Raw genomic sequence first — 27,791 nt, 5'->3', positions numbered from 1 at the left:
ATTTATAATTTTGGCGCTTTCCGGTACTCAAAGTGTCTTGTCGAGATGAGAAATCCAATTAATTTTAAAATAAGTTGAATTGAAAATAAAGAGGGAGAGTGGTTTATTATTTTAGGTCGGGTTATGTTAGGTTTTATTTATTTGTTACTGGGTCTCCCCATAGGGTTATAACAGGTAAAGGTCCGGCAAGGTTAAGGCCTCATTAAAAAAACCGGGTATAGTCCCTTTCGTGGCAACGCCTCTTAAAGGGGCGATTCGTCGTATTTTTAAAATGGCTTTTAATAGGTTATTTTAGATTAGGTTAGGTTATATTGAGTTAGGTGATTGCCCTGCAGGGTTAGAGCCCCCCGCAGGAAAAATAGGAAAAAAACTACTGTGAAAATACGAAGAATCGCCCCTTAAGGGACGTTGCCACGAAAGGGACTATACCCAAAAAAACTAATAACCCCCTTCCCCCCTGTATTTGATTTAATTTTTTAAAAATGGAGGGAAGGTTCAGTGCACGATACCCACTTTGTGGGAAAGTTCCAAAATTTTGGTGTACCTCTGGACCAAAATTGCCAATTACGCCCTACAGACTACCAAACCGTTGATTACAAAACTTTTGTCTGAAGTCCTAACTAGGTAATAAATGGGACAGAAACATTATTAATAATGTAAAGACTTTAGTTCCTGAAGTAAGTTGAGCTAGGGAGCAGGCGATTTGAGCTCCAACTCTGAGTTTAAAAAATAATTTACCTTCTAGCAGTATTACAAGTGATATATTATTACTTGGATCTAACACCAGATTTTCATGTTCTATAATAAAGTGAACTCTGTAGCGGGCTAAAATAATGATCTCCCCCATCACCCTCCTTTATTCCATTCTCTCCCCTTCTACTGGACAAACGGCCCAACCACTAAAAGCGAGGAGAAATTGCAACCTAAATTGACGGTACATAAATCCATCATTATAGCCAGTTTTAATATCATTAAAATATTAACAGACAACAAGGATGAAAACATCAATAAGTAGCGAAGAGAAATACGGACAGAGTGATTTAAAGAGCAGATGTTCATTGGTCATAAATCAATAGGAAACAGAAAAAAATCACTAAACCTTTCACATCAAATAGGTTCTTCATGTGTTTATTTACTAAGTATATTTGCAATAACTTTTATTTAATAGATTCTTCCAATTTTTAACATTTACAAAACAGCCTGCTTTATTGCTTCAAGATCCATGTCAGATCTATATAGGAAATAAATGTCTATAAATGAGCTCAAGTTTTCCTAGGAATAAATGTTTAAAACTCATAGTGCTTCAATAATCCTCATTAAACTCTCATTGACCAAAGCAATAAGACCTTTATTATATTTGTTTCTGGAATGAATTAAGTTTTTCAATCCACGTTGATATTTGAATTACATTGAAGTATTTAATTTTGATTTAATAAACAATAAATATACGTTCATAATATAGCAAATCTAAGAAAACTCTGTTTTAAAAGAATTCGATTGTGGCGACACTTCCGTAGTGTTCAAATATTAAAACTAAAATTTTAATCATATTAACCCTTTGGTGATGGTAATATAAATAAAAAATATAATTTAAGAAATCTTTTTAAAATCATTTAAAATATTAAATATTTACTTCTTTCTTTTAGATAGTAATGGCGAGGGAGGAAAATTAAATTAAATAAATAGATATGTACTTATAGAAAACTAGCCAATAGTGAGATAGTTATATCGAGCCAACTCTAGTATATTATATTTTTGCAGCATGACTGAGAGACGGACTGGCGAAGTACATTATATGCTCATTGGAATAAGGAATATCCACAATAAAATATTTTAGCCGTCTATCTTGTATAGGATCCGAGAAAATCACATTTCCCCCATAGAGAAACCAGAGGTAGATTCTTAAGAAAAAATTAGGCTTTCTGCTCGCTGACGAGGCAAAATTATTTTTGTGAAAAATCCTCCAAAATCGCATAAAAAATCTACAAAAATTAAAAGTGTTATATACATTATCATATTTTATTTAATTTTTGTAGGTTTTTTATGTGATTTTAGAGTTTTTTACTAATACAATTTTGCCTCACTAGCGAGCAGCGACCCTAATTTACTTCAAAGAATTCACCTCGGGGTTACATAATTACAAAGTTACCGAAACTAAGATTGAAAGAAAATTCTTTGAGTTATTATACAATTCCACTTACGTCAAAACAATTATAAACGTAAAATATATATTAAATTGGTTTGTTAATCCTATTAAGTGTATGGTATCATTTATATGATTTAATTTAACTCGAATCTAAGGATATTAAAATGTTATCATTTAAACCTTTTATCTTTTAAAATTAAATTAGCGAAGCTTCTCTTTTCACTGTGTCTGTTTGTCTATAAAATAAATGCAAAAGTATAAATGTAAAACCAAGACATCAACCTGGTCCAAGTGGTGTGGACTTTTTTCATCCGCTAGCAAATTGTTTACTGCTCTATTGTAGTTACAATTCTGTGATGATATTACCCACACTATTGGCTGATATTCAAAGACCCTATTAAAAGTTAGCGCGGGGTCCCAACCCATTAGATAGATTTACTTATAGCTCGAATCGCCACTTTTTTTACTTTAATGTCCCTTATGACATTTTCAATCTAAATAAAAATTGGGTTATGGAATTCCCCCCTCCTTAAGCGCCCCTAGAAGCCTTTAGGGGCGTAGCCACTAGTATTCTTATATAAAGGTAACAGAATGTGTCTGTGTATAGCAAAGTGTATCTCTCTAACCACTGAACCGATTTGGTTCGCCTTTAAACTGTTTTTAACCTATGTTTAAAACGTATATAAAAAATATACTATGACACCAGTAGAATGAGACTGCAGAGCCTAAATTTGAATTAAGTCCCCAATAAACTTTTTTGGGGGGATTTAAATATTAATTTTTACTGTTGCCGTGATCATTTTGACCGAAGCAAAAGGTCTTTTTTTTATTTGGGTAAAATTCGTAGCTTTTAGAGAGTTTTGCTTCATAAATATTGTATTCTGGTATAGAGTAAAATTAGGCCTTATGATTTTACTTTAAAAATTCACTAAAAAGTTAATTCTTTATAATATATCAACGAATTAACATTAACATGTTTGTGTTCTCTCACTTATTTTAAAAACATAAAAAATAGCTGTAAAGGGTTAAATGACAACAAATGTTTATGCAATACAACAAATTTATTTTTGTCACATATACAAATGTGTTATAAAATAAGATTATTCGAACTTATCTTTTAAAATAATTTTAAAAAGTATGTATCTTTTATGTGTATGGTTTTCATTCTTTTCATTTTAATTAAATAAAAAATATTTAACTACATTGGAAATAAGTCACTTTGTGAAAACACTCTTTTTTTGAATTGTAAAGAATTATATAAATCAAGATTTCTTATTGGTTAGATTTTAGAATTATTTGTTTTATTGTAAATGTTAGATTTTTCAATGAAATTAATTGTTTTTGAGAAAAAAAAATTATTTCCAATGAACAGAGTAATATTTTTTTATTGTATCAATATAAAGTGAATTATATAAAAATGTTCTGTAAGCCACAATATTACCCGAAGTAAAAAAAGAACTTTTGCTACGGTCAAAATGATTACAGCAACACTAAAAATTAATTTTTAAATCCCCCAAAGAAAGTTTATTGGGGACTTAATTCAAATTTGGGCTCTGCAGTCTGATTCTATAGGTGTCCTAGTATATTTTTGACCCCCCATTCAAAAATAGGTTAAAAACAGTTTAAGGTGAAGCTTTTTCCAGGTCATGGATAGGTTGGCTACCTTTTTCGGGGAAGGTTCTTCCAATCCCACAAGGGAAATTGCCTCTGGAAAAAACAAACAACACAATCAAATCAAATGAGATGATTTTAACACCTTTAAAAAATGAGTTAATATTAATAACCCTCCTCAATTTATTATAACTACTTATATCTTAATATCATTTTATAATTTATTTGTTCAGGGAGATAGGGGCCATTGGACTGTAGATTATACAGGTACTCAAAATTTAAAGGCACATTCTCTTATTGATTGGTTTAAAGACCTTAAAGGAGTTTATTGGATCTTGATTGTTTGGTACAAACTAACAGTGACCTAACCATAGATCTACTGTTGTAATGTGATTTGCACGCCCATAAATTATTCTCTATAGGGAGGAAGGGGACATTGGGATGTTATTACATTAGTTCCCAAAGTTTTACAATATGTTTTTTTATTCGTTAGCTCAAAACTTTTGAGACTTTTCTTGAATTTTGATTAGTTGGTTAATTAAGTTCAGTGTCAACCAGTAATTGTAATATACAGAAAGAGTAATTTCATCATTGGGGATGTACATCAATTTATTGGTCCTTATCTTATCTCTTTAGATCCCTATTCTCTTAAAAAGTGTTTTATATATCAACTTCGATATTTGTGGATGTTGTCTTATAGGTTTTCATAATATGTATTGCATCTATTATTATTAGGTAAATTATTCCCTGGCGTTATTTTCCACAAGGGCAATATTGGCACGCAAAGATTCGCCCTTCGTTAACTCATTCAGTCTAAATAAGAAATCATATAATGTACATTATCAACACAGCGTTATAATAAACTTTATTAAAATCTCCAAAACCGTCAATTTTTCTCCTTTTAAAATACGTCTCGCCTTTTACAGTACGTACGTAATAATCCATTGTTTAGGTTATCCTTCAACAATGGAATATCAACATTTGCCAGAACAAATCCAAAGAAAATAAAGTCATAAACTACATACAACAAAGCACCAAATCTTATCCACCATTGCTCATGTCCTAGCATTTAAAGAAACATATCTACAGAACTAATATTGGGACATCCAAGACTTTTTATTATTTATAATATTAATTCAAATGGCTTTTTAACTTTCTTAACAATGGCTTTTAAAACTCTTTATTTTATGTTTTTATAAAAATACAGTATATCTATTTTTATTGAGAATTTTACACATTCCACATTTTAGCATAAGCAAGTGAAAAAACATTTTATTATTCTTAATCAATTTTGAATATTAATATAAACATTTTATTAGTGAGAGAGCCTCTGTTACTTGTACTATGTCCTATTGTGATTGTATCCATCTATTGTCCATAAGATGTATATTCTCTCATTGGCTATGTACAGTTGGTAACAGGGTCTCTCTCACTTCAGATCATGATAACGGATGTTTGAGCGTTTGGTATCACTTTATTCTAATCTGAAAGACCTAAGACCTACAGTAGTGCTGCCAGCGGGAGGAAGTACTGATCCTCCAGAGGCAAGCACACAGTGTTGGGTCAAGCTATATCTTCACATAAAACAAGGTGTGTTTTTGTTCCAATTTACGGTACTATATAAGAAGCCCTGACATATTTGACTTCTAGGTAGTCCTGCAGGGTTTACTTAACTTTTTACTGAACCTAACCTTGCATCTAACCTCCGACACTCCCCCCTAGCTCATCATGAGGTTGTTGCAATAGTAATATTTATAAGCAGACGAATAAGCTTTCAGCTTGTAAAAACAAAGACTCACCTTGAGAGTAAGTAAGGTGTTATAAGTTTCCCCTTAATATTTTTCTTTTCACACTCTTCTAGTGCTGTCTCTATGGCTTTCTAAAATTTTATTATTAAAGGGACTTTGCACAAATAAGTGCAAATTTTTCTAAAGAAGGTGTCTTAACTTTTTTGATTTTTATATAGAATAGCTAGTCGGTGTTTTTAGTAAGTAATAGATGTAAAATGGCCCATAGAATTTAAATATGCAATCGTTTTTTTTTTGTAGACCTCTTAGTTTTGAAGTAATTTAAGTTTTTTAAAAAAATAATTAAGTTGGTTTTAAGGTACTAAACCGCGACAAAATTAAAGAAGAAAATTGCCAATATGAACATCTAACCTGTATTCCTAGTGCTGCATCCTTTACTGGAATAGGGACTCCAACCAACATCCCTTAACAAAGTAAGATTTCATAGTAATCAGGCTGGCTAGGATTCAACTGCTGTAGCTACATTTGATATGCTGCCTCGAAATATTTTAAACATTCCACATAAGAAGCTGCTTTAGCTGTATTACAACAAGCCAAGCTTAGACATCTGCCGTGCTTTGAGTTTAGTAATAATATCCATAAGTAGCATTGCTTAAGAAAGGCAAGGCTTTTCAATTTTAAACCCATCTAAGGCACATTACAGGGCAAGATTATAAACAATTAAAAACCAACCAAATTTATGACTTTTAGAGTAGGTTTGAATTTAAAAATTTAAGTGGTTTAAATTTTATATGAATTTAGTAGAATATATTTTATAATGCCTGAAGAACTTATTTATAATTACAAATTTAACTCTCAAAATTGATATTATTTTATCTCCCACACAAAATGTACATTTCCCTAGTATAAAACTGTCTGTGTATGGAAAAACATCTCTCCATATTTTATATTTGAATTATAAGACCACATTAAAATTTGAATAAACAAAATGATATTGATTGTTTTTACGTACTATACAATACCTAATTTGAAATTTTAATTTATTTAAACGTATTAAATAAGTACAATACTGTGTGTTTCACTGTTAAATAAATAAATCATTTGGTTCATGAAATAAATAAAGGTTAAATAAGTAAATGACTAAACAGGAAGAAGATACAATTTTTTTACAGGTACATGAAGAAGTGAATTTGGTGATTTTTGTTATTAAAAGTTGCATACATCACAAATGCATATGACATTATAAAACAGAAAAACATACTAGATTCCTAGTAACATATGAATGCATTTCTCAAAACTAACCTTTTTTCTATATATTATTTAAATATATAAAAAAAATTTAGCATATTCTAAAACACTAATATAAAATTGTTGCTTAGAAGTTGATATGGATGTGAAAAGTTATGTGATAGTGATGGCATATGCTGTGCTGGTTTATATAATCCCTATCAATCAAGGGACATTACTTAGTCTAATTTCAAGCACTGTTCTAACAATGTGTACTGGATGCTTCCAAATTCTACTAATTATGTACTTTGATTCAATTCCAAGTACCAAACAAACCATTTTAATTTACTCTACAAAGTTATTGATCTATTCTGTATTCCCTACAACTATTAGAAACTTCCTTGTGAATTGCTTGCTGTTTCTTGCCAAAGATTCATTAGTTAATGGATTTCAAAATTATTTTGGTGTGTGGTGTACTATATGGAATCCAATGATCACCTTCTCACCCTACCAAACAGCACAGGCTCTTACAGTGATCTGGAAGATAGTACTGCTAGCCAATCCAGTAAAATTTCTTTCACTGAACACAAAGTTTTATCAAACACTTTGCATAGCTTTTATTTTTCTCCCAGATATGATTATTGTAATTAATATACTTATCTATAACTATGTCTGTCCTTCAAAATTTGTCAAAGAAGATGTGGAAGAGTTACTTGGGACACATCTTGATCTAGATAAAACATTTCTTGAGTCAATTCCAATAGGTTTGCCAGGTTTCCCCTTGATACTTGCATTTGTTCTTATTTGTGAACTAACCACAAGAATTGTTATCTCTACAAAAAATAAAAGAAGAAAGCTAACAACAACTGGCCCAAAAGCTTTGCCTTCTGTATCATTTTCAGTGGAACAAGAAAATAGAGTAGTTATGTCTACAGACGCAGTTTCACAAACTATAAACATTCATGAAGCTTCAAATAATGAATCACCAAGATCTTTCTCTTCCAATTTATCTATTTCACAACCAGCTATACCAGAAGAAGAAATTGATCAAGAAGTAATTCACAAAGGTATAAACAAGTCAATGCCTGCACAAAATTTGTCTGAAAAAAAATCCAATCAAAACTCTTATAGCATTGTGTTGTTGATGCTTGTAGTTAATTTAGCTTTACCATTAGCGTACCTAAAAGTTTTCATTAAAAGTGACAATATCAAAAGAGTTTTAGAAATTATTATGGTATTTACAGGCAGGTTCTTAATGTATGTGATTCCCCTAGCTTGGATTATTACCCAAGCTCAAGTTAAAGTATTTGTTACACATAAACTCAGACAAATGAAAATGAAGTATTTTTAAAAGAACCAATCAATGATTTTCATATATTGCATAAAGTTAAAAAAACAAAAAAAATAGACAGATTTAGTAAATCATAGATTAATTGAAAAAAGCCTATTGTTCTTTTCCTTGATGTAGAACCTGTCATTGTTTGAAAATAGTCATAACATGTAAATTTATTTTTTTAATGTAAGTTCAACCTCTTTATAACATTTGATGGTATAATAATTATTAGTTTAAATGAGCTTAGCAAATAAGAAATAAGTCCCAATTTGTTGTTTTTTCATATCTATTTAATTCTAGATATTTATAATTTTTCTTCAGGACTTCCCTATGATTTATTTTCAGAAACCTAGAACCTAATAAAACTGTTGTAAAATTGTTTTGTATTTGTGTAAAACAACTTGTAAGGATGCAAAGAGGAAATATTTTACCTCTAAATATTTTTCAAATTACATTATTTAATAATAATTTTTTAAAGTTAAATTATACATCTTTGTATTTATATATTTGATTCTTTTACAACTTATGGTACTCAGCACGTGTAGAAAATATGATGTAAAAAATCTTTTCAGAAGGGTAACAAATATTTGAAGTATAAAAAAAATTCCTCTGATTAGTAAAGAATTCAGTTGCAAGGAGTTTTTTAAATTTGTTATGAATTTTTGTGTGTTTTTTTAGATTATTTTTTTAAAAATTTTTAACAGTTCTATAAGTTGAATTTCTATACAATCCAGAATTGAAATTCTCAATATCATTTTAATGATTTGTTATTTGAGGGATGCAGAGCCGTTTGATTTTTGCTGCGGCTCCAGCTCCGGCTACCTAAAATCATGGTTTTAAAAGTTCAATTTTTGAGAAAAATGTACTTGAAAAACTTAAAAGGGGCATTTGCACACGACACAACAGTGTTACCATATTATAATTAATGAAAAATCTTTTGTTAGCTAACCCGGAGCCGGAGCCGTTTTTTAACAAAAATAATGGCTCCGGTTCCAGCAAAAGATGGCGGCTCCTCAGCACCGGCTCCGCATCCCTGGTTATATCTATGTCATTCTACTTAATTTATTGTGCTAATAAATGTTAATTATGTTTAATTGATTATTTTATTATTAAGATGGCAGTTAAAAATTTGTGTTTTAAAATAGTTTTTTTTATCTGTTTAAACTATAATAACAAGTATTTTATCTTGAATCAAATTCAATAGAAAAAATTAAAAAATAAATATGAACACTCTTTCCAAAATATAAAATATAAAGCTTTAAAACATACAAAATAATTTTAGATTATAATACCTGATTTTAAATTAAGATCCATGTTAGCTTTCATAATAGAGGCGGCTTCAAAAGGACTTGCAACATTTAAAGGAGATCTAGAATGTGCAATTTTTTGTAGAAATGATGATAAAAATAAAAACTGAATCTGTACATTAAATTTTTGGTTGAAAAGATTGCTTATTGCTAGTTTGAAACAACTACCTATTAAAGATTTAAATAAATACCCAAAGATTAATAACAAACACTTGTTTCTAAATGTTTCTAAAACTATGGGTAAATTTAGTTTTATAATCTATTCTAAAATTCCTTTAAGTCAAAAAGCATAACTTAAGTATTAATTTTTACAGAAATCTTTTTAAAATATAAAATAAAATACCTAAAACCACTGTCTGGGGTATAAAATGCAGGAAAGTTGGAACCCTAAAATTAAAATAATTTACATATATTTTGCTGAAATCGAATATCAATTAAAAAATATGTTTTGAAAAAGGCAACATTATTTTATTAAAAAAGACATATGACGAAGAACAGGATACTATTGGAGTTTAAGCATGGATCTTAAAGGGATAAGACAATAGAAGATATACTTATATATATTTCCTCAGTAATGATAACAAAAAAGTAAATTATAATTATTGGACTCTTATGGTTAACAATCATCCTAATTTAGGGAAATTAAATTAGATCAAATGTTTTAAAAACTTTGTTAGCTTTTTCAAAAGGTAATGTTTTATATATACCTTAGGCCCAAAAGTGGTGACACAGACACCCATAGTTTCCAGGTATTCCAGAGTTAGGCCAATATCCAGGATAGACTTTACCCCTGCGGATACAACCAGCACTGGAGTTCTAAATGTAATAATCTAAACTTTAGATGCATTCTTTTATCACCTGCCAAACTCAAAAAGGTGACCACTAATATCCATGGAACCAGACTGTACCTACCTGCCCAACTTAGTAAGATCAGCACTTATATCCATGAAAGCAGACTGTACCTACCTGCCCAACTCAGTAAGGTCAGCAATAATATCCATGGAAACAGACTGTACCTACCTGCCTTACTCAGTAAGATCAGCACTTATATCCATGGAAACAGACTGTACCTACCTGCCTTACTCAGTAAGGTCAGCAATAATATGCATGGAACCAGGTTGTACCTACCTGCCTTACTCAGTAAGGTGAGCATTAATATCTATGGAAACAGACTGTACCTACCTGCCTAACTCGGTAAGATCAGCACTAATATCCATGGACACCTCCGCCCCCCTGTGCACACCCCCAATACCGCCTGTCACAAACACCTGAGAAAAAAAACATTTATTTTTACAGTTAATGGAACCCTGCAAGAAATATACTGCTTTAACAACTGAAAGACTGCCATAAGTAGACCAAATACCCAAAATTTGAAGCCTCCAGCTTCAATAACGAAAACGTTATAGACTTTTCAAAATGACATTTTTAGTAGGTACAATGAAAATTTAGAAAGTTTTTCATTGCTAATAATAAAAATTTTATTATTAAAGTATGTCGCATAGAAAGAAAATTATAAGCTTATTTTTGGCAGAAACTTAGAATGCCAGTAACTGATAAAATTTTTACAATAAAAACACCCTTCTTTATAGTCAAAATCATTACAAAAAAAAGGTTAATTTGGGTTGTACTGAGAGTACTGTAGTGCGAGAATACTAGCCTTAAGTGTTTTTATTTGTAAAAATGTTATCAGCTACTGGCAGCCTAAGTTTCTGAAATAAGCTTTTAATTTAGCTTCTAGACAATGTTATTTAATATTGAAATTTCTATCATGAGCAATGAAAATCTTTCAAAATTTCACAGTACTAGAAAATCATTTTGAAATGTCTGTAACTTTTTTGTTATTGAAGCTAGAGGCTTCAAATTTAGGATATTGGGTCTACCTATGGCAGTCTATTAGCAGTTAATGCAGTGTATTTCTTGCAGGGTTCCTTTAAGTAATATAAATAATTTTTACTAGTAGCAAAGCTACTTTGTAAAATCGAATTTTTTTAAAGAAGAAAAAAAGATTAGTTTTTATCAAAAATATTGTCTTCTTTTAAATGAAAATAGTGTCTTTTATTGAAAATGCACAAAATCACAATGGACACAAAAATGCATAATTTGGTAGACATTTTAGCCAGAAAAATGTAAATCCTATGAAAATGATATCATATGGTGAAGGAGTACTGAGCTGGATCTTTAAAAGCGTAGCCGTGGCCGTAGTCGTGGTCAGAGTTACAGCCACCAACCTAATAGCGATCTTTAAATCATATTAACCACGCGTAATCGTGGCCACAAAAAAAAATGCGATCTTTAAATCATATTGACAACGCGTAGTTGTAATTATAGCGTGGTTAACCACGCTAAAAGTGACCACAGTCCGTTGGTGTGGCTAAAGCGTTGCTAAAGCCACGAAGACAGCTGCTTTTGATAATTTTAACGTAAAACTATTGAAAACGTAAATTATAATTGTTAAATGAATGTATGAATAATTGTACGGGCATGGAATATTTTATTTAAAAACTATCATAAAAATATTTTAATTGTGGTTTTTATAAATAATAAAATAAAAGTAAATTATAAAAGTTAGGATGTAGTTTATTTATATGATGTATAAAATAACGTACGGGCATGGAATGATTTGTTAATATTGAACCGTCATGTATGGGTATTGGGTAATACTAATAAAGTATGTTGCCTGTGTTACATAAAGAGACAGTTTTTAGGAAATTAATATGATAAAACTATAAATATACTTAAATTAAATTAAATTCTTTTGGGGATTTATTACTGCAATATTATTGATAAGGTTGGAATATGATTACATTTTTTAAATTTTAGTAATTGAATGTATTTTTTTATTTATATTGAATTTATTGGACTCTCCCTTTGTCTTGTGTGTAGTGGCTGTCTGTCCAGCCGTGCTGGGCAATTGGCCGGGCGTGCAATGTCGTGCTGTGCCGTGCCCCGGCACGATATAGGCCTTACCAGCCGTAGTACCAACTACATTGGCTCATGCCCTTAATAATATGTAAATATTACAAACATTTAAAATGTGTTATTAAAATAGTAATTTTGTATAAAATATAATTTCATTTCTTTGATGAAAATAATTTATTTTTAGGTGGGCCATAAAAGATTTTAGATATCCATAATTCTAGGATAGCCGGCATTGCACTTCTGTAAAATCATTTAAAAATCCATGTTTTATTAGCAGCACTGTGGCGACGACTACGGCTACAGCTACAACCACAGCTACGCCTACGACAACGACTACAACTACAACTACAGCCATGACTACGGCCACGGCTACAGCCACGCCAACGACTACACATTTAAAGATCCAGCTCAATGCTAATTTGTAAAAGGAAAAACATTTTAAACTGTCTATCTTAAAAAGCAGCTGAGAAAATCGCATTTACCGTATAGCAAACAAAGTGAATTATAGAGTAGCTTTACTACTAGTATTACCTTTATCCCAGCCTTGTCTGCTACAATCATGGTTCCAGCTACTGTTGTCCCTCCTGTCAACTAAATACAAGGACAATATTTTCCATCAGATCAGAAGCTTTAACTTGATAAATTTACAATTCGCTTATGAACTAAATATAATAATTACCTAAATAAATTAGGTTAATTTGCAGGGAGGGAGGTGTTATTGGACTTTAAATTACACTGGCATCCAAAGTTTTGTAAGCACGTTGTCTTATTTATTATTTTAAAGACTTTGGGTACTTTAAGTGAATTTTGATATTTGGTTTCAAACTATTAGTGTCCAAACTTTACAACCAATATTTTTCTATCTACTAAAGGGGTAATTTTGTTCAAAAAAATTGGGAATACAATTTGTATAAATTAATCGTCTTTTCCCTTCTTATCCCTGTTTTGTTTTAACTTTGCAAAACGTTTTATGCAAACAATATATCACCTTTTTGCCAACAGCATATGGAAACTCAGCCCTGGAAACCTTTATGACATCTTTGCATTGGGCCAGGTCTGTTAATTCATCATTTGATAAACCTAAATTAATGGAGCGGTGTTTCCTGTTAATATCTGAAGTCAAAAACTATGAGGTAATGAGTGGACATTGAAAGGTAAAATTACACTGGTACCCAAAGTTTTATGACAATGTAATCTTATTTGTTTACTTTAAAACTTTGGATACTTTTCTTCAATTTTGATAGGCAGGTACCAAACTTGTTGTGCCTAAACTTTTCAACTTGCAGTAGGGGTAATTTTCTTAAGCATCTAAATCAATTTAATCCTTTTCCTTAAGTTTACACTAGTCCCCAAAGTTTTATAATAACGTTTTCTTTGGGGACTTTTGATTAGTTGGTCCATTAAGTTGAGTGTCAAAACGTTTTAACCACTAATTGTAGTATACAGAAGGGGTAATTTGTGGATGTACTTCAATTTATTGGCCATTGTCTTATCTATTCATTTTACAATAAAAATAAGACCCATATTTTTTAGGAAATTAAAATATTGGACGTGTTAGAACTCCCAAAGAGACGCTACGCATCTAATTTAAGTTATCAAAGGAATTATTGATGTAATAATAAATAGGAATGTATTTAGAAGTACGCATTTTTTTGAATGGTTTATCTACTTCTAATTATTTTTATTAATTACAAAATATTACATCCTTCACATGCATTCATCTAGTAATTTATTTCAGTTGTTGTTGACGGAAGTAAAAGAGGGGATTGGTATTTATAAAAATAAATAAAAGAATATTAAAGACTTTTAAAAATAAAGGAAATAGTGCCTAGCTTCTGCAATATTGCTTAAAATTGTGTGCAAGCTTCCAGTCAAATGCGATTATTAAGTCTAACTGTTCTTAAACGCACATTTAAAAACAGTTTGACCTAATAAGTGCGTTTGACTGAAATCTTACTCACACTTTACGCAATATTGCAGAAGCTACTATTCTCTTAGTAAATTATACGTGTGAAAGGATGCATTGCATATACCTCTTTTTTTGTCTGAATGTGTCTTTTAGCATAAAGACTATTTGATTTCAGTATATACTATATACAGTAGAAAGCTTTTGGATCTACTGTAGTTCACGTTAAAATATTGCTGGTAAGCAATATTTCCAAAAATCTAGGAATTTTAAAGGCTGCTAGCTGTCAAACGGCTGAACGTACAGATCATACCCGCACACCATAAGCTGCCAAACGGCTGAACATACAGATCATGCCAGCACACTGTTTTAAGCGGCATAAGAATGCCTACAAATAATCTGTTATAGCCAAGATCCAATGATGCAGAGGTAAAGCTACACTGAAGAAAAAACGCGTGAAATAGGTCTTTTTTGCACTGCGAGATAATTATGCATTATTGATTTATGGCTCTTCAATATTATTTGTAGGCCTTCTTATGACGCTTAAAACAGTGTGCGGGCATGATCTGTATGTTCAGCCGTTTGACAGCTAGCAACCTTTAAAATTTATAGATTTTAGGAAATATAGCTTACCAGCAATATTTTACCGTGAACTGCAGTAGATCCAAGCTTTTTTCTTTGTAACAAAAGGATTTCGCTAACTGCTAAACCGATTTGGTTCTCCTTTACAGTGAAAGTTTTTAATGGTGAAAGTGTCCCTAGATGCATCTAGGGGCGTAGCCGCTAGTTAAAGAATAAAATACGTCAATACTAATTTAAAAGGGAGGTTTTTAATGCAACCATTTCGTAATCAATGCGAAAATTGTACTTAGAATCCGACTTTTGTTATGGAACTAGGCAGAAGTAATCCTTGCCTTGTTAGGTCTATTTTCCCAAAATCGAACAAAAAAAAGGGATATCACGACCTTCATAGCATATTTTCTTGTTAGAATACAAATCCTCGTCAGAAGTAATATTTTTATACTGACGAAATCATTAAAAATTTATATGACAGCATAAGAAGCATAAAAAATTAATAGATATATTAATTGAATGCAGAGTAATAAGAAAAACTTTGATGTTTCCCTTTAAGTGTCTGTTAAGCACTGCCTTCCCCCCTCACTTGTTTTTAAAATAAATCGAAAAAAAGGGATGGGTAGTTTTTCGTTTGTTTGTTGATCTTTGGTAAGTTAGTTTATATTGGATACTGGGTTTAGACTGAAATCAAGAGAAATCGGCCCTAGAAAAAATACTCGCTCCAAATTTTTAAAAAAAAATTTCGCTTTATAAAACTAAAATTGAAAGTGTCCTTAGATGTCTAATTGAATCTTACCAACATGAATATTCCCATTAAGAATAGCTATGGTGGCAGGAACGGCCCCTTCACTCCGGACCAAGGTTTCAACTTTCCTGCAGATTTATAATGTTTATCTTTCATAGGGAGGGAGGGGACAATGTACTGCAAATCACGCTGGAATCCAAGTTTTATGACCACGTTTTCTTGTTCGTATGATAAAAAATTTTTCTAGTGGTATCCAAACTTTTTAACCAATAATTTTAATCTGTAGAATTTTTTATTTGTCTTAATAAGGAATGCACACAAATTCAGCGTCCATTGTCTTATCCCAAGAGGTCCCTGGATTGAACATATTTTTAATTCTTTGGATAAACATATTCCTGGCCATTTCAATATTGGCAGGGTATGGCATCCCATGTGTGATAATAGTTGACTCCAGAGCTACTACTGGTTCACCATTTGATAATGCTTCTGACACTTCCCTAAATTTAACAAGGATGACAACATCCATAAGCATAAAAATTATAAATGGACAAACGGACAGTCAGTAATAGAACATATGTTCAGTGTAATTAAATATAAATAGTAGGACTTCTTTTTGTCTAAAGCTAAATATCTCGGAAAATGCTGGTACAATTTCAGGGCAGCTTCACAAATGTTTTATCGCAGTTTTAAGCTATATTCATGACCTACCCCGCCCTCCCCTAGAGTCTAGAGGCGTAGCACTAAAAATTCTAGGAAACTTTATAGACAAAATATATATATGGTCTTCTGAAGCATGACCAACAGACTAAAGAACCAAGTAAATTATTTTCTGAATGACCTACACAATCAAATTCAGCTGTCTATCTTGAATAGTAATCGATACAGATAAAAACAACAGATTTAAAAAGTAGCTGCGCTACTACTAATATGAAAAATATGCTTTACCTTGTATATGAAATATTAGAGAATTTTCTTGCCTCGCATATACTTGGACGAAACCTAGAAAATTTAAAGTTTTATTAGTAACAATATCAAAAAAGTGAAATAATGAAAGTTTTGTCCATAATTAGCACAGCAACTGCAATTCGCAAAAAAAAATAAAAAAGGGTTTATTTCATTTGGCGCTCATTGTGTCATGCTGCGTAGTTATTGCTCTATATTTGGTGCATCCTGTATTTTGCTGTGTATCAATGCTCTTATATCTAGCGCACCCTGTACATTGCTGCATAGAATTTTAGTGTTTGCAAAGCGGACATGCCTTAGTTAAAGAGTAGCTGCAAAACAGAAATGTAGTGAATTTTCAAATAATATTTGTACGTTTTATATACATAGATAGACACGTTTATAAGTCATTTATTTAACAACTTTGGTTACTATTATTAAATCTTATTCTTGAAATAGAATTGTCTAAACTTTTCGACCTATAATTAAAAAGAATAATTTTGTCTTTCATAATTTGGGATGTGAACAACAATTTATCGTCCATTGTCATATCCCTTAGGATTCATGTGTATTATCTACCTGGCGGTTCCAACTTTACACAGCTGAAACATTTTACGTCGAAACCTCATCTGAAAAATTCATTAAATATTTATTTAAATCATATGAAGCTTTTTTTCAGTGCCTATAAAAAAATAACGTTATACTTGCCTACCGTTGGTCAATAAAAAATGTATACTGGCCTTCATTGGTATTTTGGTCTGTGTATTGGCCAAGCATTGGTCATTTGTATTGTATGACGTTATTTTTTTATAGGCACTATAAAGAGCTTCTTATCATATCCAATAATATTATAAATTCAAAGATAAGAGAAGCGAATTCCAAAAATTTCATTCTACAAAATATTTTATGCTGTAAGATTAAAAATAAATGAAAAACATTTATTACCTACTATCAAAGGACGTCCAATGGAGGCGGGTAAAGGGGTGATTACCCCCCCCCCCCTAAATAAATTCAGGTGTTTTTACCTCCCCCCCAAAAAATCAAAAAGCCTATATGATATGTATAAAGATTAGCCCCCCCAATTTTTTTTGAATTTTCAGGGTCGGGGTGGTGGTAATTAACAATTGGACCTCTTATTTTAAGTAAAAAGCTTGAACATCCTTGATTTTTATGGTAAAAACCTTGGGTTTCTCCACCCCTTATAATAAAATAAAAAGTTAATGTTTTTGTACTTTGTTCACGTTTCTGACTATTTCCATTGTTACTAAGCTCATAAAATGATTTTAGGAACATTTTACATAATATATTGTTTGTGTTTTTTTTTATAAAGATTATACTTCACAGAATCATTTCTGTAGTATACATCCTATGTTTCTTTTCGAAACTTTATAATAATCTACAACTAATACTAAACTATATAAGGTTATACAATATTTTTGTTATTTTCTAAGATTCCATATTAAAACGGAGATCTTATGGGAAAAGACAATGGACGATAAATTGATTGAAAAGGCGTACCCAAATTTATATAACAACGTAACTTGTTAATGAGCGTAAAAACTTTAGGTATTTCGGTTGATTTTGTTGGTTAAGAACTAAATAACCAATAATTCTGATCTATAAAAGGGGTAATTTTGTTATCATTATTAGTGATGTATACAGGGGTGTATATTCTACATGGGATCCCCTGCTCAGGGGGGGGGAAAAAAAATTAAAAATAAGTGGTTGGAGGGAAAAAAAATGTAAAAATTAAGAAAACTGAAAGCATTTTTTCCATTTCCCCCCCGTCCTTGGTGAAAAAAACTTTAAAAAAGTGTGGTAGGAGGGATAAAATAAATAAAATATAGAGTTCTTTCAATATTTTTCCATTTCCCCCCTACTTGGTGAGAAAAAACTAGGGGGGGAAGAAAAATAAAAAATTTTGTAGCAGGGGAAAAAAAATAAATCTTGTGCAGAATATACACCCCTGGATGTATATCAAATTATCGTTCATTGTCTTATCCTTTACGATCCCCGACTTAAATTAAATTTCTGAAGCTATGGCCAAGTTCAACTTCCTTTTATTTTGATAGTTCTCTTTCTCTAAGCTCAGTTCTTCTAATCTTACCACTCACTGTCTTGGGCAGGCTGCTTACAAACTCAATTTTCCTGAGAAAAGAATATATTTTGTAGAAAAAAGTATACATATATAGGGATGGGACATTGGATTTTAAATTTATTCTTTTGGTTGCCTTGGACTTTGGGAACTAAAACTGACGCAACTTGACACATTTTGACAAAGGGAGGATTAAGTTGCGCTATAAATCCGTAAATGTGTGAGTTTTAAGGCTTAAAAATAGTAGTAGAACGATAATATTCACTAAATATGTGTATTTCTTATTGAAAAGAACTATACCTAGACAATTTTTTTTTTAAGTTAACATAAATTTTTATCGTTCTACTACTGTTTTTAACTTATAACTCACAACCTTTTTTAACATAACCTACTCCTCCCTTTTTAAAAACTTTTGTCATTCGATCAGAATGACGCTGGATTTGTTATTGTCCTAGCAGCTCAATAGAAACTCAATAATAGCTCAATACAGCCACAAGCAGACAATAAAGTTCATCATAAACAAAATTATGTTCAATGCATGACCGACAGATCAACAGACCAAGTAAAATTTTCACATTGATATAGAAACATGAGAAATTTACGTTTTGACACAAAGACAGTCATTGGGAACTATAGCGTAGCTCTGCTACTGGAACTATAATACCTTGGGTATTTATAAGGAGCAGTGGTGTTCTTGACATGGTTCTGCAGTTCCAACTTCAATTCTTCCTCTTTAATTTTGTCTCCTAAAGATTAGTTAAAATTATTGGCGGTTTTCCACAAAGTGAATAGTCGGGCATAGAAACCTGCCCACCCTTACTTTAAAATAAGAGAGAGGTTAGTATTTCCTTAGTTTGTTTATTGCTTTAGGTCAACACAGGTTATAGTGATTGAAGAAGATGTCCTACGAATTTTTAAAAAGAAATCGAGATTTTTGTTTGGTTGTCTGTTAAAATCACACTAATCACGGAACCAATTGAGTTATCTATACAAGGAAAACTTCACATATGTTATGCTATTTAATTGCTCACTTAAATCTTGTTATGGTTTTAGACCATTTTATTGTTATTCATCCGCTAATTGTAAGGTTGCGCAGCAGCTGGTCACTGGTGTCCTGGATAGAAAACAGGTTTTTTTTGAGTTACGTATGACAAGACCTATATTTCTATGACCGGGCGTGTATGACGGTTCAGCACATAACTTTCATTAAATCACAGCTGATCATTTTTGTGGATTTTTTTGAAAATTACTTTTTTACCCATATTTTCATAGTTTTTCCCAAAATACAATCACAATATTCTCACATTTCCAGCTTAGTTATTCTAAATTCATGCAAAAAAGTATAATAGATGATAGCTATAACAAGATCAATAACCTCAATTGACTATTTTAAGATTTGTAGGTAAAACATAGATCCTGGATGTGATAAAAGTATCCTCTGAGGTTCCACCATAAAAGTTTAAACAAATCAGAATCAGCAATGATTTTGTACAATGTTTTCATTGTAGTATTGACAAGTAAATAACTTCTAGACACCAAGCATATGGAGGACTGGTAAAATTATTTCATTACTGAAACCAGGGAAACTTGACAATTAGGGTTCCAGCTACTGCCCTGTCTCACTTCTTTTTCCTGGCTGCAAGATTCGTCCTTACCTGAATGATGCTGTTAAACTTGCAGACCAACATTATGCTTTCACACAGGCAAGTTCACTACCACTGCCTTACAGAGTATTAAAACCTTAATCAACAACAGCCTAAACAATAAGAAACCAGTTATCAGGACAGTGCCAGTTGCCATTTATCTTTCAAAGGCTTTTGACACTGTAAACAAAGAGGTTCTACTGCATAATATTAATGCAATAGACTTGAATGAGTACATGTAACGTTTTTATGTGAATACTTTAGAGGTAGACAACAATTTGTTGTTATCAGAGGATCTAAATATGCATACAGATCTGCCAAACAGGCTGACCTACAAGGAGGGGTCCTATACCATATACTATTCAAACTGTAAATTTCATAAATGTCAACACTCACTCTAATTACATCTAGTTTCCTCTGCTGACAACTCCAACAGCATAGGTCCCCTTATTTATCCTTATGTCAAGGACATAAAAGCTTACTTAACAGTTCTTAATGATTGGTTAAAAAGTCAGAACCTTTTAATTTCTCCAGCCAAATCATCTACAATAGTCTTATCCACCTTTTCGAATGAAGCAGGCACGTAGTCATAGTTGAAACAGTACCATAAGTCAGACATCCTAAGTTCTTAGGTGTTACATGTGACAATCTTTTCTATATTAACCATCTTGTTAAGGAGCCTAAAAACAAACTAAACCCCCCCAAAAAAAATTCTTTAAGCTCTCTCCACCAGAGAGAAAGAAAAGTAAGTCATAGTAAATACATAAAAAGCAATTTGCCAGTTCCTGATATTCTACTGCAGTTCCATATTTAGTAATGCCAGCTGGGACAGCCTACTGTTTGCTGGAAAAACTGCTCTGAGAACATCCATCTACTGTCACGTCATGAACCAGGAAGCATTCGTTATCTGCAATATTCTACCATGAACTGCAGTAGATCCAAACTCATTACCCAGAACAGCTAAAACCACCCTGTCCTAATACTTTCAGGTTACGATGTTTACCTGAATACCTTAGAATTTCACACAACCACCATCATTTCAACTGCAACCATAACCCATCAAAACCTTTAAAAGCAGCCACAATACTGAACTGTATGTTTCCAATGATGATGAGCAGGAACAAACAATAACACAGGAACTATTTAGACATCAAGTCAGCAAGGAACCAATATTGAGCAAGATAACTTGTCATATTACAAGGAAAACTTTATACAGAATCATTGCTGATTCTGAAGCATGTTAGTTTAAACTTCATTGGTGGAATCTTAGAGGGACATCTTTTTACAGCCAGGAACTATGCTATAGCAATTCATGAGGCATGCATGAGGGACTTAACAAGTGAGTATTTTTTTGTGTTAACTACCAAAACAAACTTAAGTTTTGTTTAACTGTTTAGACATTAATTCAAATAACAACTTCAAATAACTTTTACCCAACTTCTAGACTGCAAATCTTAAATTAGTTAATTGATTCTGAAAGATCTTGTTATTGATAATAACATAATCTTTGGTGCAGCTGTCATCTATTATACTTTTCTTTGAATAAATTTAGATTAACTAAGCTGTAAATATGAGAACATTGTGATTTTTTTTGGGAAAAACTATGAAAATCTGGGTAAAAAAGTAATTTTCAAAAAAATCCACAAAAATGATCAGCTGTGATTTAATGGAAGTTATGTGCTGAACCGTCATACAAGCCCGGTCATAGAAATATAGGTCTTGTCATACGTAACTCAAAAAAAACCTGTTTTCTATCCAGGACACCAGTGTGGTCCTTATATAAAACAGTATGTCTATCTGATTGTTTGTATTGAAAGATCTTGCTAACCGCTGACCCCCCCCCCCCCCCATACAAAAATAAATAAATAGAGGGTAACTCCTCCTCCTCCAACTCAAGGGGCATCTAATGGATATCCGCTACTGATAAAACATTACGACGAAAAAAATTACCTTTAACATGTTGGAAAGGCTTGGAGAGGACCACAAACGCCTTGACTACCTGACCTCTGGCCACATCAGGACTTAAGCAACAGGATTGTCAGTTTTATTCAAGTATGGGACATGGGACTGTTATTTACACTGGTGGTACCCAAAGTTTTAATTATTCGTTGGCTAAAAAACTTTTTCATTTAAGCTTGATTGGATGGTTCCAATATCTAGTGTCTACAGAAGAAGTATTTTGTTTATCATCATTAGAAATGCATATCAAATCATCGTTCATTGTCTTATCCCTTACGACCCCTACTAAGAAAATGGGGGAGTTGATAGTAATATAACAGAACAATATCCCCAGAGATCTAAAGGAAAAAGACTATGGCCGTTAAATTGATGTACATCGCAAATAATGATACCCAAAATTACCCCTTCTATAGATCATTATTAGTGGTTGAAACGTTTAGACACTCAACTTAATGAACCAACCAATAAAAGTTTCTAAAGTTGGCAAGTCAACAAATAAGAAAACCTTATAACAAATTTTACGGACTAGTGTAATGAAAAGCCCGGGGGGGGGGGACACAGTGGAATTTTTGGCGGTTTTGGGGATTTTTTAACTTTACCAGTCACAAATGCCAACAAAAGCTAAAAATTAAATAAAATAAAGTTAAAACCTATCACATACAGTTAATGGCTTGTTTAATATAACATATTATGCACATATTATTGTGATTCTGGATAAGAAAAATGTCCCCAGAACTAACCTACTCAAATGGTAAAAAATTCAAAATTTCTAATTTAATTCATTTTGGAGAGAAAAGTTTTTTAGCACCGACTTATACCTCAATTATAACTTACTATAACTTTTAGGTCTTATTAAAGTGATTACGATTAATATACATAGTTTTTCAACAATATCATACAGGGCTCGGCAACCGCGCGTCAGCCGTGTCTAAGCCACAAATTTAGATCCATTTTGATGTTTTAAAAAAATTTCGGGTATAGTCCTTTTCACGACATCCCTCCATAAGGAGCGATTCTTCGTATTTTTAAAATGGCTTTTTATAGGTTATTTTAGGTTAGGTTAGGTTATATTGTGTTAGGTGATTGCCCCACAGGGTTAGGTAATTGGCCCCGCAGGGTTAGAGCCCCCCGCAGGGGCTAGAAATAGGAGAAAAGCTACTGTGAAAAATACGAAGAATCGCTCCTTATGGAGGGATGTCGTGAAAAGGACTATACCCAAAATTTCTTTATAAGAGGGAATGCCAAGTTGGGTCAAGTTAAAACTTTCAGTTGATTTTTAAAATTGTAAAGGGTTTTCCTGAGGCATACAGGCTGCCGAGCCCTATTATGCCATGAAAATAAAAAAATTGGTGATGTTTATGATTTTACTTACGTTCTCAAATCGATAAACTGATTTTAATTCATGGTGTTTATAGTAAGAATATTCTTCAAATCAAATGAATCTACTTTGAATTAAGTGCTAGTGGCTGCGCCCATGGAGTCAAGGGGCTTTGTATTAAAAGAGACAGAGAAGGGCTAGAAAAATACCCTAAAGTCTTAAATCTAAAAATGAAATAGCATAAAACCAACACGGTACTAATTTAGAGATCCTAATTTCAGTATTTATTGAGATCTTAAGCTTCAGACAAAAAAATTTTGATATGGATGCAGCCTCTAGTAAAATTTATATATTATATTAAACGATTTCAAAGATGATATTTTGACTTTATAATAGCACTTGATATATATAAATAAGATTAAGAATTGTCCATTTTTAAAGCTAATTTATCATTTTGGGGCTATGAGGTGCCAAAAGTTATGAACTAATCTTGAATTATGAACACTTGAATTTAATCAGGGCCTAAATAACTTTTGGCACCTCGTAGCCCCAAGTTAGAAAAACCATTAAACGTAAAAAATACATGTTATTTGAAGATGCAATTTGAGGTGTTCTTGGATTTTAAATTACAGATTTATTACAACTTTTCTTTTTTTTCTTGATATTTTGAAGTAGAAACATCTGTCTATATCAATGAAATATTGTTACATATCATGTAATCAGATTTTTACACCAATTTATTCTAGGAAAAAGTAGGAAAAGCAATGTTTGTATGATGATTTTAATGAAAAAATTCACTTTTTAAAAATATTCCTTTGACCACGTTCAGCAAAACGGCTGTATTTTGCCTAATTTTGTAGTATATAAAAAAATCTGTTGTATGGCAACTTTTGAATGGTAATACTAGCCTTTGGGACATTTAACTCAAATTTGAGGAAATTTAAAAAATGACCAAAAATCCTACTGTGGGGGGGGGACATTGGACTGTAAATTATACTGGTACCCAAAGTTTGAATCAAAAGTTTGAATCATTCGTTAGCTCAAAAACTTTGGTTAGTTGGTTCAAAACTTTATCTAAACTTTCAATTTTAATCTACAAGAAGTAATTTTGTTTATCATAATTGGTGATACCTATCAAACTATCGTCCATTCATGTCCCTAAAAAACCTTGCTGCTCTTAGATCAAGGAAGTTGACAGTAAGGGGGGGGGGGGGGGGGGGAAGTTTTGCCACTTTCGCGTAATCCGTGATTATTAGGCTAGTTATTGATGTGAGACTATAGGTTATTTGGGATAAAAGTTTACTTTTGGGTAGTACTTTACGTATATTTAATCATTTTTTGGATAGGTCTCCAGGTTCAGGTGCTGCAGGCTGGAAGGTGGTTTCTGGACAGGTAAAAAAATTTTAAAATTTTTGTTTGAAGAGTTAGAGATCAAATTATAAAACAAAATATGCATCTTTATGGATATTATTGACATATCAGAAGAAAAAATTAAAATCGGCCTCCAGGTTCAGGTGCTGCAGGCCTCCAGGTCCACTTTGGACAGGTAAAAAACCAAGTTTTTTATTTGAAGAGTTAGAGGTTAACTTATAAAACAGAATATGTATATTTTTTGATATTATTGACATATTTGAAGAAAAAATTAAAATCGGCCTCCAGGTTTTGGTGCTGCAGGCCTCCAGGTCCACTCTGGACAGGTAAAAAACCAAGTTTTTTATTTGAAGAGTTAGAGGTCAACTTATATAACAGAATATGCATATTTTTTTATATTATTGACATATTTGAAGAAAAAATTAAAATCGGCCTCCAGGTTCAGGTGCTGCAGGCCTCCAGGTCCACTAAGGACAGGTAAAAAAGCAAGTTTTTTATTTGAAGAGTTGGAGGTCAACTTATAAAACAGAATATGTATCTTTTTTGATATTATTGACATATTTGAAGAAAAAATTAAAATCGACCTCCAGGTTCAGGTGCTGCAGGCCTCCAGGTCCACTCTGGACAGGTAAAAAATCTTATTTTTATTTGAAGAGTTAGAGGTCAACTTATAAAACAGAATATGCATCTTTTTTGATATTATTAACATATTTAAAGAAAAAATTAAAATCGACCTCCAGGTTCAGGTGCTGCAGGCCTCCAGGTCAACTCTGGACAGGTAAAAAAATAAAAAAATCATTTGAAGAGTTAGAGGTCAACTTATAAAACAGAATATGCATTTTTTAAAATAATTGACATATTTGAAGAAAAATATCCAGAAAGGTAATTTTTGAATTTAGATGAAAGGTATGTATGTATATATAAAATGGCTAAAATAAGATAATATAGTAAAATTGATCATGTAAGGCTTCAAAATGTGTGTCCAGACAGGCTCCAGGTCCTTAAATTTCACTATAATATTATATTTCAACCTTATTCTATTTCAAATTCTTTCTTCTAAATTCCAAAATAACAATTTGAGATTTTCACCTGGCTGGCAACAACCAGCGTTCAACAGGATCCTGGTAAAAGTGTCACTGTCCATATAAAAAAGTATTAATGTATATGATACCTACCATGTTTTAAAACCTCATAATAGGAAAAAAAAATTTGAAAAAAAAAACAAAAATACCTGAAAATGAAAGCCTGCAGCACCTAAATTTGAAGGCCTATTTTAATTTTATCTTCAAGTACATTTATTATATCCAAAACAATGCATATTTTGTTTTATAAGTTGACCTGTAACTTTTCAGATAAAAAGATTTAATTTTTACCTGTCCAGAGTGGACCTGGAGGCCTGCAGGTTCTGAACATGGAGTCCGATTTTAATCTTTTCTTCAAATATGTCAGTAATATAAAAAAGAAGCATATTCTGTTTTATAAGTTGACCTCTAACTCTTCAAATAAATTTTTTTGATTTTTTACCTTTCCAGAGTGGACCTGGAGGCCGATTTCAATTTCTTCTTCAAATATGTTAATAATATCAAAAAAGATGCATATTCTGTTTTGTAAGTTGTCCTCTAACTCTTCAAATAAAAAAATTGATTATTTACATGTCCAGAGTGGACCTGGAGGCCTGCAGCACCTGAACCTGGAGACTAATTTTATGTTTACTTCAAAAATGTCAATAATATCAAAAAAGATGCATATTCTGTTTTATAAGTTGACCTCTAACTCTTCAAATAAAAATTTTAGATTTTTTACCTTTCCAGAGTGGACCTGGAGGCCAGCAGCACCTGAACCTAGAGGCTAATTTTAATTTTTTCTTTAAAAATGTCAATATTATAAAAAAGATGCATATTCTGTTTTATAAGTTGACCTCTAACTCTTCAAATAAAAAAAAAATGATTTTTTTACCTGTCCAGAGTGGACCTGGAGGCCTGCAGCACCTGAACCTGGAGGCCGATTTTAATGTTTTCTTCAAATATGTCAATAATATCAAAAAAGATGCATATTCTGATTTATAAGTTGACCTCTAACTTTTCAAATAATTTTTTTTATTTTTTTACCTGTCCAAAGTTGACCTGGAGGCTTGCAGCACCTGAACCTGATGGCCGATTTTATTTTTTTCTTCAAATATGTCAATAATATAAAAAAATATGCATATTCTGTTTTATAAGTTGACCTCTAACTCTTCAAATAAATTTTTTTGATTTTTTACCTGTCCAGAGTTGACCTGGAGGCTTGCAGCACCTGAACCTGGAGGCCGATTTTAATGTTTTCTTTAAATATGTCAATAATATCAAAAAATATGCATATTCTGTTTTATAAGTTGACCTCTAACTCTTCAAATAAAAAACTTGGTTTTTTACCTGTCCAGAGTTGACCTGGAGGCCTGCAGCACCTGAACCTGATGGCCGATTTAATTTTTGTCTTCAAATATGTCAATAATTTCAAAAAATATGCATATTCTGTTTTATAAGTTGACCTCTAACTCTTCAAATAAAAAACTTGATTTTTTACCTGTCCAGAGTTGACCTGGAGGCCTGCAGCACCTGAACCTGGAGGCCGATTTTAATATTTTCTTCTGATATGTCATTAACATCCATAAAGATGCATATTTTGTTTTATAATTTGATCTCTAACTCTTCAAACAAAAATTTTAAAATTTTTTTACCTGTCCAGAAACCACCTTCCAGCCTGCAGCACCTGAACCTGGAGACCTATCCAAAAAATGATTAAATATACGTGAAGTACTACCCAAAAGTAAACTTTTATCCCAAATAACCTATAGTCTCACATCAATACCTAGCCTAATAATCACGGATTACGCGAAAGTGGCAAAACTCCCCCCCCCCCCCTTGAGCATAATTATATCCCACTACACAATATTTGAATAAAACTGG

At 31.9% G+C, this 27,791-nt stretch overlaps 2 protein-coding genes and 1 pseudogene across 7 annotated transcripts in view; 1 reads left to right on the top strand and 2 right to left on the bottom strand.

The window, feature by feature from the left end:
• Positions 1–601: 601 nt before the first annotated feature.
• On the bottom strand, positions 602–17,094 carry LOC145335461 (pseudouridine-5'-phosphate glycosidase-like). 2 transcript variants are annotated; one of them, XM_080181221.1, is made up of 14 exons: positions 17,040–17,094; positions 16,464–16,517; positions 15,917–16,015; positions 15,570–15,649; positions 13,280–13,371; positions 12,823–12,882; positions 10,555–10,640; positions 10,080–10,188; positions 9,716–9,759; positions 9,358–9,434; positions 5,917–5,969; positions 5,557–5,636; positions 4,504–4,570; positions 602–715 (listed from the first exon to the last, which is right to left on the bottom strand). In XM_080181221.1, the coding sequence occupies exons 1-14, from the start codon at positions 17,087–17,089 to the stop codon at positions 617–619; spliced, it is 1,050 nt and encodes a 349-aa protein (XP_080037347.1). In that variant the 5' UTR covers positions 17,090–17,094; the 3' UTR covers positions 602–616. The 2 variants fall into 2 exon arrangements, with proteins under 2 accessions (XP_080037347.1, XP_080037346.1); XM_080181220.1 differs by having other exon boundaries at positions 602–719; positions 4,508–4,570.
• The window catches only part of LOC145335457 (acyl-coenzyme A synthetase ACSM3, mitochondrial-like), a 35,816-nt gene continuing 25,113 nt past the window's right edge, over positions 17,089–27,791 (bottom strand). The window contains exons 23-26 of one of the 5 annotated variants that reach the window (XM_080181210.1): positions 22,149–22,221; positions 19,220–19,301; positions 18,479–18,608; positions 17,089–17,932 (exon numbers count right to left, since the gene is read on the bottom strand). In XM_080181210.1, coding sequence (XP_080037336.1) covers positions 18,521–18,608; positions 19,220–19,301; positions 22,149–22,221 — 243 coding nt within the window. In that variant the 3' untranslated portion in view covers positions 17,089–17,932; positions 18,479–18,520. Of the gene's footprint in view, positions 18,120–18,437; positions 18,609–19,219; positions 19,302–22,148; positions 22,222–27,791 lie in introns of those variants that run through there. The other 4 variants (XM_080181209.1, XR_013885225.1, XR_013885226.1 and 1 more) reach the window with 4 other exon arrangements.
• LOC145305073 (small nucleolar RNA U3) lies at positions 17,788–17,864 on the top strand (annotated as a pseudogene).

This window comes from Acartia tonsa, chromosome 13 (genome assembly GCF_053477335.1).
Source record: "Acartia tonsa isolate MP-2025a chromosome 13, ASM5347733v1, whole genome shotgun sequence".
Taxonomy (NCBI): domain Eukaryota; kingdom Metazoa; phylum Arthropoda; class Copepoda; order Calanoida; family Acartiidae; genus Acartia; species Acartia tonsa.
Note: the sequence above shows the minus strand (reverse complement) of the source record. Positions and strands in the feature narration are given on the sequence as shown.